The sequence below is a fragment of the Tachyglossus aculeatus genome, chromosome 1 (assembly GCF_015852505.1).
Source record: "Tachyglossus aculeatus isolate mTacAcu1 chromosome 1, mTacAcu1.pri, whole genome shotgun sequence".
NCBI lineage: Eukaryota > Metazoa > Chordata > Mammalia > Monotremata > Tachyglossidae > Tachyglossus > Tachyglossus aculeatus.
The window spans coordinates 48615794-48629753 of NC_052066.1; the positions used below are offsets into that span (position 1 = coordinate 48615794).

Genomic DNA, 13960 nt, shown 5'->3' on the forward strand with positions numbered 1-13960 from the left:
GACCTTTTGAGTTTCTACTGCAAAAATAGGAGGAGGAAGTAATCTTCTCACTATACCCTGACCTCATCCGTCTCGTCACCCACCCCTCCGGCACATCCGGCCTCTGGCCTGGAATGCCCTGCCTCCTCAAATCTCACAATGACTCTCCCCACCCTTTCAAAGCCTTATTGAATCAATCAATCAATCAGTTGTATTTATTGAGTGCTTACTGTGTGCAGAGCACTGTACTAAGTGCTTGGGAAGTACAAGTTTACAACATCTTAGTCATCTTAGTCACATCTTAGTCACATCTCCTGCAAGAGGTCTTCCCTGACAGCCCTCCTTTCCTCTTCTCCCATTCCCTTCTGCGTCACCCTGACTTGCTCCCTTTATTCACACCTCCATCCCCCCGCCAGCCCCACAGCACTTATGTGTATCTATAGTTTATTTATTTATATTAATATCTGCCTCCCCCTCTAGACCGTGACCCCGTTATGGGCAGGGAATGTGTCTGTTTACTGTTGTTTTGTACTCTCCCAAATAGTACAGTGTTCTGCACACAGTAAGCGCTCAATAAATATGATTGAATTGAATGAATGTGCTACAAAAATGTGAGGCAACTGAGACCAAAGAGTTTAAGATTCACCCTGATTCACACAGGCCCACAATAGGTAGAGAAGCAGCAGGGCCTAGTGTAAAGAGCAGAGGCCTGGAGTCAGAGGACCTAGATTCTAATCCTGACTCTGTCTATGGCTTGCTGTGTGACCTTGGGCAGGTTATTTAACTTCTCTGTACCTCAGTTACCTCATCTGCAAAATGAGGATTCAATATGCCGCCCTACAACTTGGACTGTGAGTCCCAAGTGGGACAGGAACTGTGCCCAACCTGACAGACTTGCATCTACTCCAACACTTAGAACAGTGCTTGATACATAGTAAACCCGTAACAAATATCATAAATTTTTTTTAAAAAAGTTGCTGATATTTCTCAAGTCCCCAGGAAGTGATTGTTGAGCCACTTCTGGTTTGATGTCACTGCAACATTTCCCATCCCTCTCCACCTACACACATTCACACACTCTCTCTCTCTCTCTCTCTCTCTCTCTATCTCTCTCTCTATCTATCTATCTATCTATCTATCTATCTATCTATCTCTTTCTTTCTCTAAACCTGGCCCAAGGCCAACTGGGTTCAGCTTTTTGCCGACCCAATCCTTTCTTAGTCTCTCAGGATCTGGGTGTTACTTTGAGTTTTCCTGAGCATTTCCAGGACTCTCTAGTACATACTACAAAGTCTCAGATGTTACCAAAAGGCCGCAACATGATTTTGTGTAGATCGTTCCAAGAATTGGTAAATAAGGCACCAAAAAGAAAAATAGAGACAGAGCTGGGAGGAGGAAGAGAAAAAGGAAAGAAAGGTAGAAAGATGACCAAGGCATGATGGAGTCTTCAGTCAGGAATGGTAAATGAATCTCAGTCCTGAGACTTTGGGAACAAGAATGTGCATGAAGAAATTGATTATAGTGATAGTGGTTTATTTTGCACCATACACAGTGGTTTATTTTGCAGCACACACAGACACACACTGTGTGCTGGTTGTTTCTTGGTGGAACATGGAGTACAGTGAGCAAGTGGAAAGGGAATGAAAAAGGCAGACACAAGAGCCATCCAGGGAAGGACAGAAAATGGGAAAGGGCTTGCCATACCCGATATGAGCCTCTGAACCTTAGTGGGGAGCAAAGAAAATAGATTAATCCAAAGTGTCCCTTCAATTAACAATCTGACTCCTGGGGTCTCTCTTTGCTCCTCCAGCTGTTAATGCCTTTGGGAAAGGAAGTAAATTTGCTGTTTCATGGGCAAAGAGGTGGCTAGGAAGAATGGTTAGGAGAAGGGGGTGACTATGGGGTGGGGAAAAGTCTGGTTTCTGGCTAGCAATGGGGGGAAGGTGAAGAGCCTGGGAGTGAGGGAGAGGGTGGGAATGGGAGTGGGAGGAAGTGAAGGTTTTGGTGGCTTATATATTTAGGGAAGCTGCAAGGTTGGTCTTTCTAGTTTATGAAGTTAATTACACCCTTTTAAAATTTGTCTTCTTCTATTGGTCTGGTACCCTGAAAATTAAACCAGTCTTCTCATTCATTCATTCATTCATTCAATCATATTTACTGAGCGCTTACTGTGTGCAGAGCACTGTACTAAGTGTTTGGAAAGTACAATTTGGCAACAGACACAATCCCTACCCAACAACGGGCTCACGGTCTAGAAGCGGGGAGACAGACAACAAAGCAAAACAAGTAGACAGGCGTCAGAGGAGGTCATTCACGCCTGGTCTCTAGGTAGTCTGTCATTGGAAAACCATACTTTCTTGTGACTAGCCAAAGTTGCCTTTTGATTTTTGCAGCCCTGTTCATGGGATGGGAGGGGCCGGGAAAAGAAGGGAAATTGCTTTAGTCTTCTTGTCCTAAACAAATGAACTTTGAACAACATAAGGACAATGTGAGATTGTGAGCCTTCTGAAAGATAATAATAATAATAATAATGGCATTTATTAAGCGCTTACTATGTGCAAAGCACTGTTCTAAGCTCTGGGGAGGTACAAAGTGATCAGCTTGTCCCACGTGGGGCTCACAATCGTAATCCCCATTTTACAGATGAGGTAGCTGAGGCCCAGAGAAGTTAAGTGACTTGCCCAAAGTCACACAGCTGGCAATTGGCGGAGCCGGGATTTGAACCCACGACCTCTGACTGCAAAACACAGGCTCTTTCCATTGAGCCACGCTAATTCCCATCCATGCATTCCCTCCCAGCACTTAGAAGAGTGCTCTACCCATAGTAAGAGTTGAATAAATAAAATATTATCGTTATTACAATCCTTTATTTGTAATTGGTGTATATTTTACTTATAATCCTGATAATCAATCAGTGTTCTTCTTATTTCCCCCCAATATCCAATCCCCTATTCTCTTTTTCCCTCACTCTCTTCCTCCCCCAGGCCCCTGCCCTTTTTTCTCTCATCCCTCAAACTCAGAGACTTTTTTAACGGTATTTGGTAAATACTTACTATGTGTCAAACGCTGTTCTAAGCGCTGGAGTAGGTACAAATTAATTAGGTCGGACACCATCCCTGTCCTGCATGGGACTCACAATTTAAGGATGAGGAAGAACAGGTATTCCTACTTTACAGTTGAGGAAATTGAGGTGCAGAGAAGTTAAGTGACTTGCCCAAGGTCACACGGGCTTCTCATTAAATTTCAGTTGTAATTAGGAACAGCTTCTCAAAGTTTGATAGATTTTGAAGATATTGGATATCATTTTGCACTGATTATTAACAAAGTATTCTTTAAATGGAACAATCCACAAGTCATATTTAAGTTCACGGCTACACTTTGAATATAAATATGGCAAGTGGGCATTGAAGGGGAAAGGTAAATTGAGAACTACTTGGGAAGCAGAGTGGCCTAGTAGACAAGGCACCAGCATGGTAGCCAGATTCATTCATTCATTCATTCAATCGTATTTATTGAGCGCTTACTGTGTGCAGAGCACTGTACTAAGCGCTTGGGAAGTACAAGTTGGCAACATATAGAGACAGTCCCTACCCAACAACGGGCACACAGTCTAGAAGGGGGAGACAGACAACAAAACAAAACATATTAATAAAATGAAATAAATAGAATAGTAAATATGTACACGATATGTACAGATGAACTGGTTCTAATCCGGACTCTGTCACTGATCTGCCGTATGACCTTGGGCAAGTCACTTAACTTCATTGGGCCTCAGTTTTCTCAATTGCAAAATGGGAATTAAATACCATTCTCCCTCCTACTTAGATGGTGAGCCCCATGTGGGACCTAATTAACTTGTGTTTACCCCAGTGCTTAGAACAGTGCTTGACACAGAGTAAGTGATTAACAAATGCCGTTCGAAAAAAACAAAAACTACTGCCTCAGACTAAGTCTTCAGTTCATTATAATGTTATCTGGGAAAATATATTTCTCAAGGATATGAAAGATGCCTGCAAATTCCTTCTGGCTGCATTATCTTTCATGAGTTATAATAATAATAATTATAGTATTTGTTAATCTCTTACTATGTGCCAGGCACTGTGTTAAGCCCTGGGGTGGATACAAGCAAATTGAGTTGGACAAATTGAGTCCTTGTCCCATATAGGATTCACAGTCTTGATCCCCTTTTAGAGATGAGGTAACTGAGGTCCAGAGAAGTTAAGTTCATTCATTCATTCAAGCATATTTATTGAGCACTTACTGCACGCAGAGCACTGTGCGAAGTGCTTGGAAAGTACAATTCAGCAATAAAGAGAGACAATCCCTGCCCACACCGGGTTTACAGTCTAGAAGGGGGAGACAGACATCAAGACAAGGAAATAGGCATCAATTCAAATAAATAGAATTATAGATATATACACATCAAAACAAGTAGATAGGTATCCATATAAATAAGTGGAATTATATATATATACATAAGTGCTGTGGGGTGGGGAGGGGGAGAAGAGCAAAGGGAGCTAGTCGAGGTGATGTGACAAGAAGAGATGAGCCTTCAGTAGGTCTTTGAAGGGGGAAGAGTGATTATTTAGCGGATTTGAGGAGGGAGGGCATTCCAGGCCAGAGGTAGGATGTGGGTCAGGGGTCAATGGAGGGACAGGCGAGAATGAGGCCCAGTGAAAAGGTTAGCAACAAAAGAGAGGAGTGTGTAGGGTGGGAAGGGAGGCGAGGGAAGAGGGGGCAAGGTGATGGAGAGCTTTGAAGCTGACTGTGAGGAGGTTTTGCTTGATACAGAGTTTGACAGGTAACCACTGGAGATTTTTGAGAGGGGAGGGTGACATGCCCAGAACGTTTCTGTAGAAAGATAATCTGGGCAGCAGAGTGAAGTGTAGACTGAAATGGGGAGAGACAGGAGGTTGGAAGATCAGAAAGGATGCTGATGCAGTAATCCAGTTGGGATAGGATGAGTGATTGTACTAACGTGCTAGCAGTTTGGATGAAGAGGAAAGGGCGGGTCTTGGTGATGTTGTGAAGCTGAGACCAGCAGGCTTTGGTGATGGACTGGATGTGTGGAGTGAATGAGAGAGCGGAGTCAAGGATGACACCAAGGTTGTGGGCTTGTGAGACAGGAAGGATGATAGTGCCATCCACAGTGACAGGAAAGTCAAGGAGAGGACATTCAGGTGGAGGTTTGGGAGGGTGGCAGGAGGACATCCAGGTGGAGATGACCTGAAGGCAGGTTGAGATGTGAGCCTGGAGGGAGGGAGAGAGAACAGAGGAGGAGATATAGATTTGGGTGTCATCCACATAGAGATGATAGCTGAAGTGTGGGAGCGAATGAGTTCTCCAAGAGAGTGAGTGTTCTCCAAGAGAGTGAGTGTAGATGGAGAATAGATGGGGACCAAGAACTGAACCTTGAGGTACCCCTACAGTTAGGTGATGGGAGGGGAAGGAGGAGCCCATGAAGGAAACTGAGAATGAACAGCCAGAGACATAAGAGGAGAAGCAGGAGAGGACGAAGTCAGTGAAGCCAAGGTTGGATAATGTATTGAGGAGAAGGGGATGGTCCACAGTGTCAAAGGCAACTGAGAGGTCGAAGAGGATTAGGATAGAGTAGGAGCTGTTGGATTTGGCAAGAAGGAGGTCATTGGTGACCTTTGAGAGGGCGATTTTGGTGGAGCAGAGGGGATGGAAGCCAGATTGGAGAGGGTCCAGGAGAGAGTTAGAGGAGAGGAATTCGAGGCAGCAAATATAGATGACTAGCTTGAGGAGTTTGGAATGGAAGGGTAGGAGGGAGATGGGGAGATAACTGGAGGGGCAGTGGGGTCAAGGGAGGGTTTATTAAAGACGGGGGTGACGTGGGCATGTTTGAAGGCAGAGGGGAAGAAGCCATTGGAGAGTGAGTGGTTGAAGATGGTAGTTAAGGAGGGAAGGTGGGAAGGGGCTACAGTTTTTTTTATAAGGTGTAAAAGAATGGGGGCCGATGTGCATGTGGAAGGGGTGGCACTTGAGAGGAGGCAGAGATTGCTTCTGAAGATACTGCTGGGAAGGATGAGAAAGTTGAATGAGTTGGGGGGGATGGAGGAGTGGGAGGGGTGATTTGGGGGAGCTCAGACCTAATGGTGTTAATTTTCTTAATGAAATAGGTGGCCAGATCACTGGGGGTGAGGGATATGGGAGGGAGAGGGATTGAGGGGACAGGGGGTTTGAGAAGTGAGTTAAATGTCCGGAACAACTGATGAGTGTGAGGGGTGTCAATAGGGAAGAGATCAATCAATCAATCAATCAATCAATCATATTTATTGAGTGCTTACTGTGTGCAGAGCACTGTACTAAGCGCTTGGGAAGTACAAGTTGGCAAGAGATATAGTTTTGCCGGGCAGAGTTAAAGCAAGAAAGGACAAACTTGAATTGGACAAGGTCAGCCAGGTGTGTAGATTTCCACCAGCAGCATTCAACATAAAAGCATAAAAAGCAAAGGAGGCAGACAGTACTGATTCAGGGCTGTGGGTTAGTGGTGCGAGAGTAACAAAGGGATAGGGGAATGAGTAAGTTGAGTTGAGTAGACAGAGTGGTGTTGAGAGCATCTATTTGGTCACCAAGAGTGGGTAGAATGGGTGTGGAGGCGAGGTGGAGTGTGATGCATTGAGAGAGATGGATGGGGCAGAGAGAATGGAGGTCTCTGTGGGGGAGTAGAACAGATTTATGGAGAGGAATTTGGGAGAGAAGACAAGTAAGACGATTGTGGTCAGAGTGAGGGATTTCAGAGGTGGTGAGGGTAGAGATTGTGCAGCAGTTAGAGATGATGAGATCGAGTGTGTGTCCAAGTTGGTGGATGGGGGAGGTGGGATGGAGCAGGAGGTTGTGATTTGCCCAAGCAGACAAGCGGCAGAGCCAGTATTAGAACCCACGACCTTCTGACTCCCGGGCACATGCTCTGTCCACTCTATGCAACTCTCACAGTGAATACCAGGGGTAAGAAGACAAAGTCCTAATCCATTTAACTTTTCCCATGTTTTCTTATCTGAAATACAATAAATCCAATCCATTTGTTTTTATTTTACTACCAGGTGTGCTAAAGGCATGGCACCTTCAAAAATGAGCCCTATTTGGAGATAGAGATGATTCACCTGGGCAAGTCTAGTCACATAGTTACTTCACATCCTGAAAAGTTAGGGGAGTGGGCGGAAGGAGAACATTGAAATGTAAAATCTGGAAAAATTCCTTCTGCATCAGATGGGACTATGGATCCTCTTACAAATTTTCTTTTAAGGAGTTTGGCAAGAACAGCTATCTGCAAAATCCCAAAATGCTTGCTATCCTGTGTTTTACCTGCACCATTTGAAATGCTTTGCGATCTGTCTGAATCACTTGCTCTAGCTACCTCTGGAAATCAGTTTGGCAATCTTCAGTGGACCCAAACAGCATTTTTGGTTTTTTTTTCTTTTTCAAGAGCTTGCTGGTGAGCCAGACAAGCATTTTCTCTCTTTTTGATAGTTTCCTCACTACCAATTTGGGATGATGATACCTATGCTCTCCCTAGCCCCCATAGATATTGGGGGATGAATCTAACAATGAGTCACACTCCCGAAATTAAGCTTCTCCTGGTTCTAAATTATCTGAGTTATAAGGCTTTGGGAGAGATATTCAGTCACAAACTAGGTACTACGATTCAATATACTGAAACTGTAATATTAAATTGAAACTTAGTGTCCTCAAAGAGTTATGCAGTATTTGCAATCAATCACTCTCAATCAATCGTATTTATTAAGTGCTTACTACGTGCAGATCTCCATACAAAGAGCTTGAGAGAGAATACAACACAACAGAATTAGTAGACACATTCCCTGCCCATAAGAGTTTACAGTCTAAGGGATCATGGAGAACTTGCATCTCTGGGAGAATCAAGCAATCATATTTATTGAGTGCTTACTGTGAATCAATCAGTGTAATTTATTGAGAAATTACTATACTGCAGAGCACTGTGCTACTTGCTCAGGGTAAGAATAATAATAATGATATTTAAGCACTTACTATATGCCAGATACTGTATTAAGTGCTTGGGTAATTACAAGAAAATTGGGTTGGGCACAGTTCCTGTCCCACACAGGGCCCGTAGTTTTAATCCCCATTTTACAGATGAGGCAACTGAGGCACAGAGAAGTTAAGTGACATGCCCAAAGTCAAACAACAGACAAGAGGAGGATCCAGGATTAGAACCCAAGTCCTCTGACTCCAAGGCCATGCTCTTTCCACTAGGCACAGTGCTTCTAGATGTATAAAGAGCTTGGAATAAAGGAGCTTCCAAGTGTTTTATCAATCAATAGGTATTCATTAAGTGCTTGGTAGAGGACAGAAGACTAATTAGACATGATCCCTGTGAGCCCACTGTTGGGTAGGGACTGTCTCTATATGTTGCCAATTTGTACTTCCCAAGCGCTTAGTACAGTGCTCTGCACATAGTAAGTGCTCAATAAATACGATTGATGATGATGATGATCCCTGCTCTCAAAGATCTCACAGTCTAATTCTTAATAGTGCTTTGCAAATATAAAATCCTTCCCTTTCTTTTTTCTCTTTGTATTCTCTCTTGGAACATGCCAGTAGATTAAGATATATTATTTTTATCTCTCTCCTCTGATGTGAAATATATCTGGTAAACTTGCCTTGTATTCTTCATCTATACTGCCTGCTTGATATTTATTTGAAATTGGGATTGTGTGTGTGTGTGTGTGTGTGTGTGTGTGTGAGAGAGAGAGAGAGAGAGAGAGAGAGAGAGAGAGAGAGAGAGAGATGGTGTGTTTTTAACTGTCAGGAGGCGAAAATCCTTCTTTTATCATGAACTTCAAGATTTGCCTTATTTCTTTCCCCTCTGCCTCTCTCTTTCCTAGCCGACGCTTCTGCCAATCTTAACCTTGAGCGCTCAGCTCTTGCTAGAAAGCGATTCACTCTGCAGGGTCTTTCCAACCGCAGAGCTCCTCCCAAAGGTAAAATAATCCCTCATGGCATTCAGTGAGTGTCCAGCCATCAGTGTTCAGGACACCGTTCACATCCATGTCCCCTGCCGTCATGCCTTCATCCATTAATCCACTGCATTTTCTTGTCCTGTCCTCCTCACCTCCTTCCTGCAGACTGCAAGCCTAAGGCGTGGTCTTGCTGGTCTAAAATTTTTACAGAGTACTTTCCTCAATCAGAGTTCCAGCAGAATTCACAACAGCAGCAGCAACAACAGTCTTTGGTTTGTGGTTTTTGTAATGGTATTGGTTAAGCGCTTACTATGTGTCAGGCACTGTGCTAAGTGCTGGGGTAGATACAAGCTAATCAGGTTGGACACAATCCATGTCCCAAGTGGGTGTCACAGTCTTAATCCCCGTTTTACAGATGAGGTAGCTGGGGCACAGAGGAGTGAAGTGACTTGCCCAAGGTCCCCCAGTGGCAGAGCAGAAATTAGAACCCAGGTCCTTCTGACGCTCAGGCCCGTACTCTATCCACTAGGCCATGCCGCTTCTCACAGTTTATATGATAGTGTTAATAAAATGCGGGATTTACTTGGGTCCTGCTAATCACACCTCTTAAGAACTTGATTTCCAGGAGATTCTTTTGCAAGCTCCTCAGTGATCTAAAAATTTGAAGAATGGCCTGACACTCTAGACATTTTTCAGTTGCCTGGGAAATCATCATCATCATCATCATCAATCATATTTATTGAGTGCTTACTGTGTGCAGAGCACTGTACTAAGCGCTTGGGAAGTACAAATTGGCAACATATAGAGACAGTCCCTACCCAATAGTGGGCTCACAGTCTAAAAGGGGGAGACAGAGAACAAAACCAAACATACTAACAAAATAAAATAAATAGAATAGATATGTACAAGTAAAATAAATAAATAGAGTAATAAATATGTACAAACATATATACATATATACAGGTGCTGTAGGGAAGGGAAGGAGGAAGGAGGAAATAGCTGCGTGATATATTTAGCACCAGTTCCTGAAGGTCACTATGAACGGAAGCCATTGAGCAACTCAAAATGTTAGCACTGCAAAGCGAGACGCTTAAAGGAAACTCACTACGTTGCTTGATGTTCGTCCTTTACCTTACCCACGGAAAGCATCTGACACATCAACCTTTTTGAATAATAATGATGGCATTTATTAAGCGCTTACTATGTGCAAAGCACTGTTCTAAGCACTGGGGAGGTTACAAGGTGATCAGGTTGTCCCACAGGGGGCTTACAGTCTTAATCCCCATTTTACAGATGAGATAACTGAGGCACAGGGAAGTGAAGTGACTTGCCCAAAGTCACACAGCTGACAATTGGCAGAGCCGGGATTTGAACTCATTGTCTCTGACTCCAAAGCCCGGGCTCTTTCCACTGAGCCATGCTGCTTTGAAGGGGGCATTCATTCATTCATTCATTCAATCAATCGTATTTATTGAGCGTTTACTGTGTGCAGAGCACTGTACTAAGCGCTTTGGAAGTACAAGTTGGTAACATATAGAGACGATCCCTACCCAACAGCGGGCTCACAGTCTAGAAGGGGAGGACGGACAACAAAAGAAAACATATTAACAACATAAAATAAACAGAATAGTAAATATGTAATATACGATTGAATGAATGAGTGAATCCCGCACTGGAGTGCTATCAAGTAATTCCTTGACCAGTCTAATGTAAGGAGTCTGGCATTTGAAAGAAAAGTTCTTTTTGTTTGTGGTTCAGATCATCTTATTCATGTCATTCTTGTTTGGCAGTCAGCAAGCTCTGAAAGAATCAGAGTCAAATAGAGATAAACCAGCAGTGGTGGTGCCTGAAAGTTACCAATTAATCATATTCTGAGTACCCCGGTTTGTTTAGCAAGAGTAGGGACTTAATTTTCTAGGGTTCACTGGCACAGATACTTCACCATAATGGGGAAAATACATTCTGTAACCTTTTTTAATCATTCTTGCCTTCAAGTATTTCCAGGCATGACCAATTTTCATAACCTCTTCAACAGTAGAAGGTAGAATGGTCGGAACCTCATTGCTTAATACACATTCTTGATAAATTCCTTAGACTTGTATAATAAGATGTATGCGTTTAATTATTTGACTTACAAAGAGCAGATGGTGCCCGTGCAGTTCCTCACTAATGGACTCAAAGTCATAAAAATAAGGTTTCCACATCATAAAGCAATCCATTTAGGGAAACGGTGGGTGTTACTATAAATCAGGAATTTCATAATAATAATAAATAATGACTGTAGTATTTGCCAAGTTGACTATTTACAAGCAATGTACTAAGCTCTGGGATTGATACAAGATAATGAGGTCCAACACGGGACTCACAGCCTAAATAGGAGGCATTGAATCTCCTTTTTGCAGGTGAGGAAATCCAGAAACAGAGAAGTTAAGTGACTTGCCCAAGGTCACACAGCAGGTACGTGGCAGAACTGGGAGTAGAACCCACGTCCTCTAGCTCCCAGGCCCATGCTCATTCAGAATACTCATTTTAGCCCTACCACAAGCTTGCTAGGTAACTTTGGGCCCGGTATTTAGCCTCCTTGAGCCTCAGTTTCCCCTTATCATCATCATCATCATCATCAATCTTATTTATTGAGCGCTTACTATGTGCAGAGCACTGTACTAAGCGCTTGGGAAGTACAAATTGGCAACATATAGAGACAGTCCCTACCCAACAGTGGGCTCACAGTCTAAAAGGGGGAGACAGAGAACAAAACCAAACATACTAACAAAATAAAATAAATAGGATAGATATGTACAAGTAAAATAAATAAATAAATAAATAGAGTAATAAATATGTACAACCATATATACATATATACAGGTGCTGTGGGGAAGGGAAGGAGGTAAGACGGCGGGGATGGAGAGGGGGACGAGGGGGAGAGGAAGGAAGAATAAACCATCTCTGGTTATCTAGTGAACTGAAATGAATATGGCCCATCCATGCCCCCTCTCTCTGCCTCAGAACTACCCTATTTTGGAGGACCTGTGTAAGGCAGATAAAATGTTGAATGTACTTTTGGTCAGACAACCTAGTTGAAGAAGATATTCTAAGAGAGACATATAGAAATTTTCTCATCCACCTGCCAGGATATAGGAGTGATCATTAGCTACAGATGATGCGATGACGGTGGTGATGGGGGTCTCCCAGTGGAAATTTAAGGACTGAGAACCAGCGCAGAGAAATTAATTATCCTGCTAGAGGCTTGTGGGTGGCTTACACATTCTCCCTTCCCTGACAATCCCATTTCTGCCAGCCGCAGACTTAACGGAGTAGGTGGGTAGGAAGGGTCCAGCACGTTGAAGAGTTTATTGAGGACCTATTTAACGGCCAAAGTGCTGATTCAGTGCCGTAGCACCTTAGCCTAAGCAGGGGAAGCAGTGTGGCAGAGCAGATAGAGCCCAGCTAGGGAGTCAGAAGGTCGTGGGTTCTAATCCGAGCTCCACTACTTGTCTGCTGTGTGACCTTGGGCAAGGCACGTCACTTCTCTGGGCCTCAGTTGCCTCATCTGTAAAATGGAGCTGAAGATGGTGAACACTACACGGGACAGGGACTGTGTCCAACCTGATTGGCTTGTATCCACCCCAGCACTTAGTATGGTGCCTGGTTCATAGTAAGCACTTAGCAAATACCACAGTTTTTATTATTGTTAACTTAATAACTTGGTAGCAGCTGCGATCTTTTCGACCCACATTAGCCATTTTTCAGGTTTTGTCAGGATTTCCCTTACTAAGTTCTCATTTTCCCTATCCACCCTCCCTTCATTGACCACTATGCACTTGTCTGTGGATCCCTTAAGCACTTTGCTACTCACTCCAGGCCCACAGCACTTACAAAAATATCCTTATACTCCACTATTTTTCCTATCTGAAATTTATTTTAGTGTTTGTCTCCCCCTGTAGACCGTAAACTCCTTGTGGGCAGGAATCACATCTATTATGTTTTACTTTCTCGAGTGCTTAGTACAGTTCTCTGTACCCAGTAAGCACTCAATAAATATGATTGATTGATTGATTCCTGCTGAATGGGCATGCCGAATGCCCTAGTTGATCCTGCGGTCTGAAGCAGGGAAGCAAAGTTCATTCATTCATTCATTCAATCGTATTTATTGAGCGCTTACTGTGTGCAGAGCACTGTACTAAGCGCTTGGGAAGTACAAGTTGGCAACATATAGAGACGGTCCCTGCCCAACAGCGGGCTCACAGATGGCTTGCAGGGAAGTAGCATGAACTAGTGGATAGAGCACGGTCTTGGGAGTCTGACAATCATGGGTTCTTATCCTGGCTCTGCCACTTGTCTGCTGTGTGACCTTGGGCAAGCCACTTCACTTCTCTGGGCCTCAGTTACTTCATCTGTAAAATGGGGATTGAGATTATGAGCCCAACGTCCCCCCTTCTAGACTGTGAGCCCGTTGTTGGGTAGGGACTGTCTCTATATGTTGCCAACTTGGACTTCCCAAGCGCTTAGTACAGTTCTCTGCACACAGTAAGCGCTCAATAAATACAATTGAATGAATGAATGACAGGGACTGTGTCCAACCCAATTTGCCTGTATCCATCCCAGCGCTTAGAACGTTGCCTGGAACATAGTAAGCACTTAAAAATACCATAATTACTATTATTATTATTATTAGTAGTAGTAGTAGTATTCAGCTTTCATCACTGAAGGTATGGCTCCAAAGGACTTTCATTCATTCATTCATTCAATCACATTTAATAATAATAATACTAATTATGGTATTTGTTAAGCGCTTATATGTGCCAAGCGCTGTTCTAGGCTCTGGGGTAAATACAGGGTAATCAGATTGTCCCACGTGGGGCTCACAGTCTCAAGCCCCATTTAACCGATGAGGTAATTGGGGCACAGAGAAGTTAAGTGACTGGCCCAAGGTCACACAGCAGACAAGGGGCGGAGCCGGGATTAGAACCCATGACCTCCGACTCCCAAGCCCGGGCTCTTGCCACAAGGCCATGCTG

The 13960-nt window shown here is 43.6% G+C and overlaps 1 protein-coding gene across 1 annotated transcript in view; it reads left to right on the top strand.

Annotated features, from left to right (window-relative positions):
- Positions 1-13960, top strand: part of MCF2L2 (MCF.2 cell line derived transforming sequence-like 2) — a 491086-nt gene that overhangs the window by 429951 nt on the left and 47175 nt on the right. Inside the window, exon 27 of the mRNA XM_038758478.1 lies at positions 8868-8963. Within this exon, the coding sequence (XP_038614406.1) occupies positions 8868-8963 (96 nt within the window). The remainder of the gene's footprint in view (positions 1-8867; positions 8964-13960) is intronic.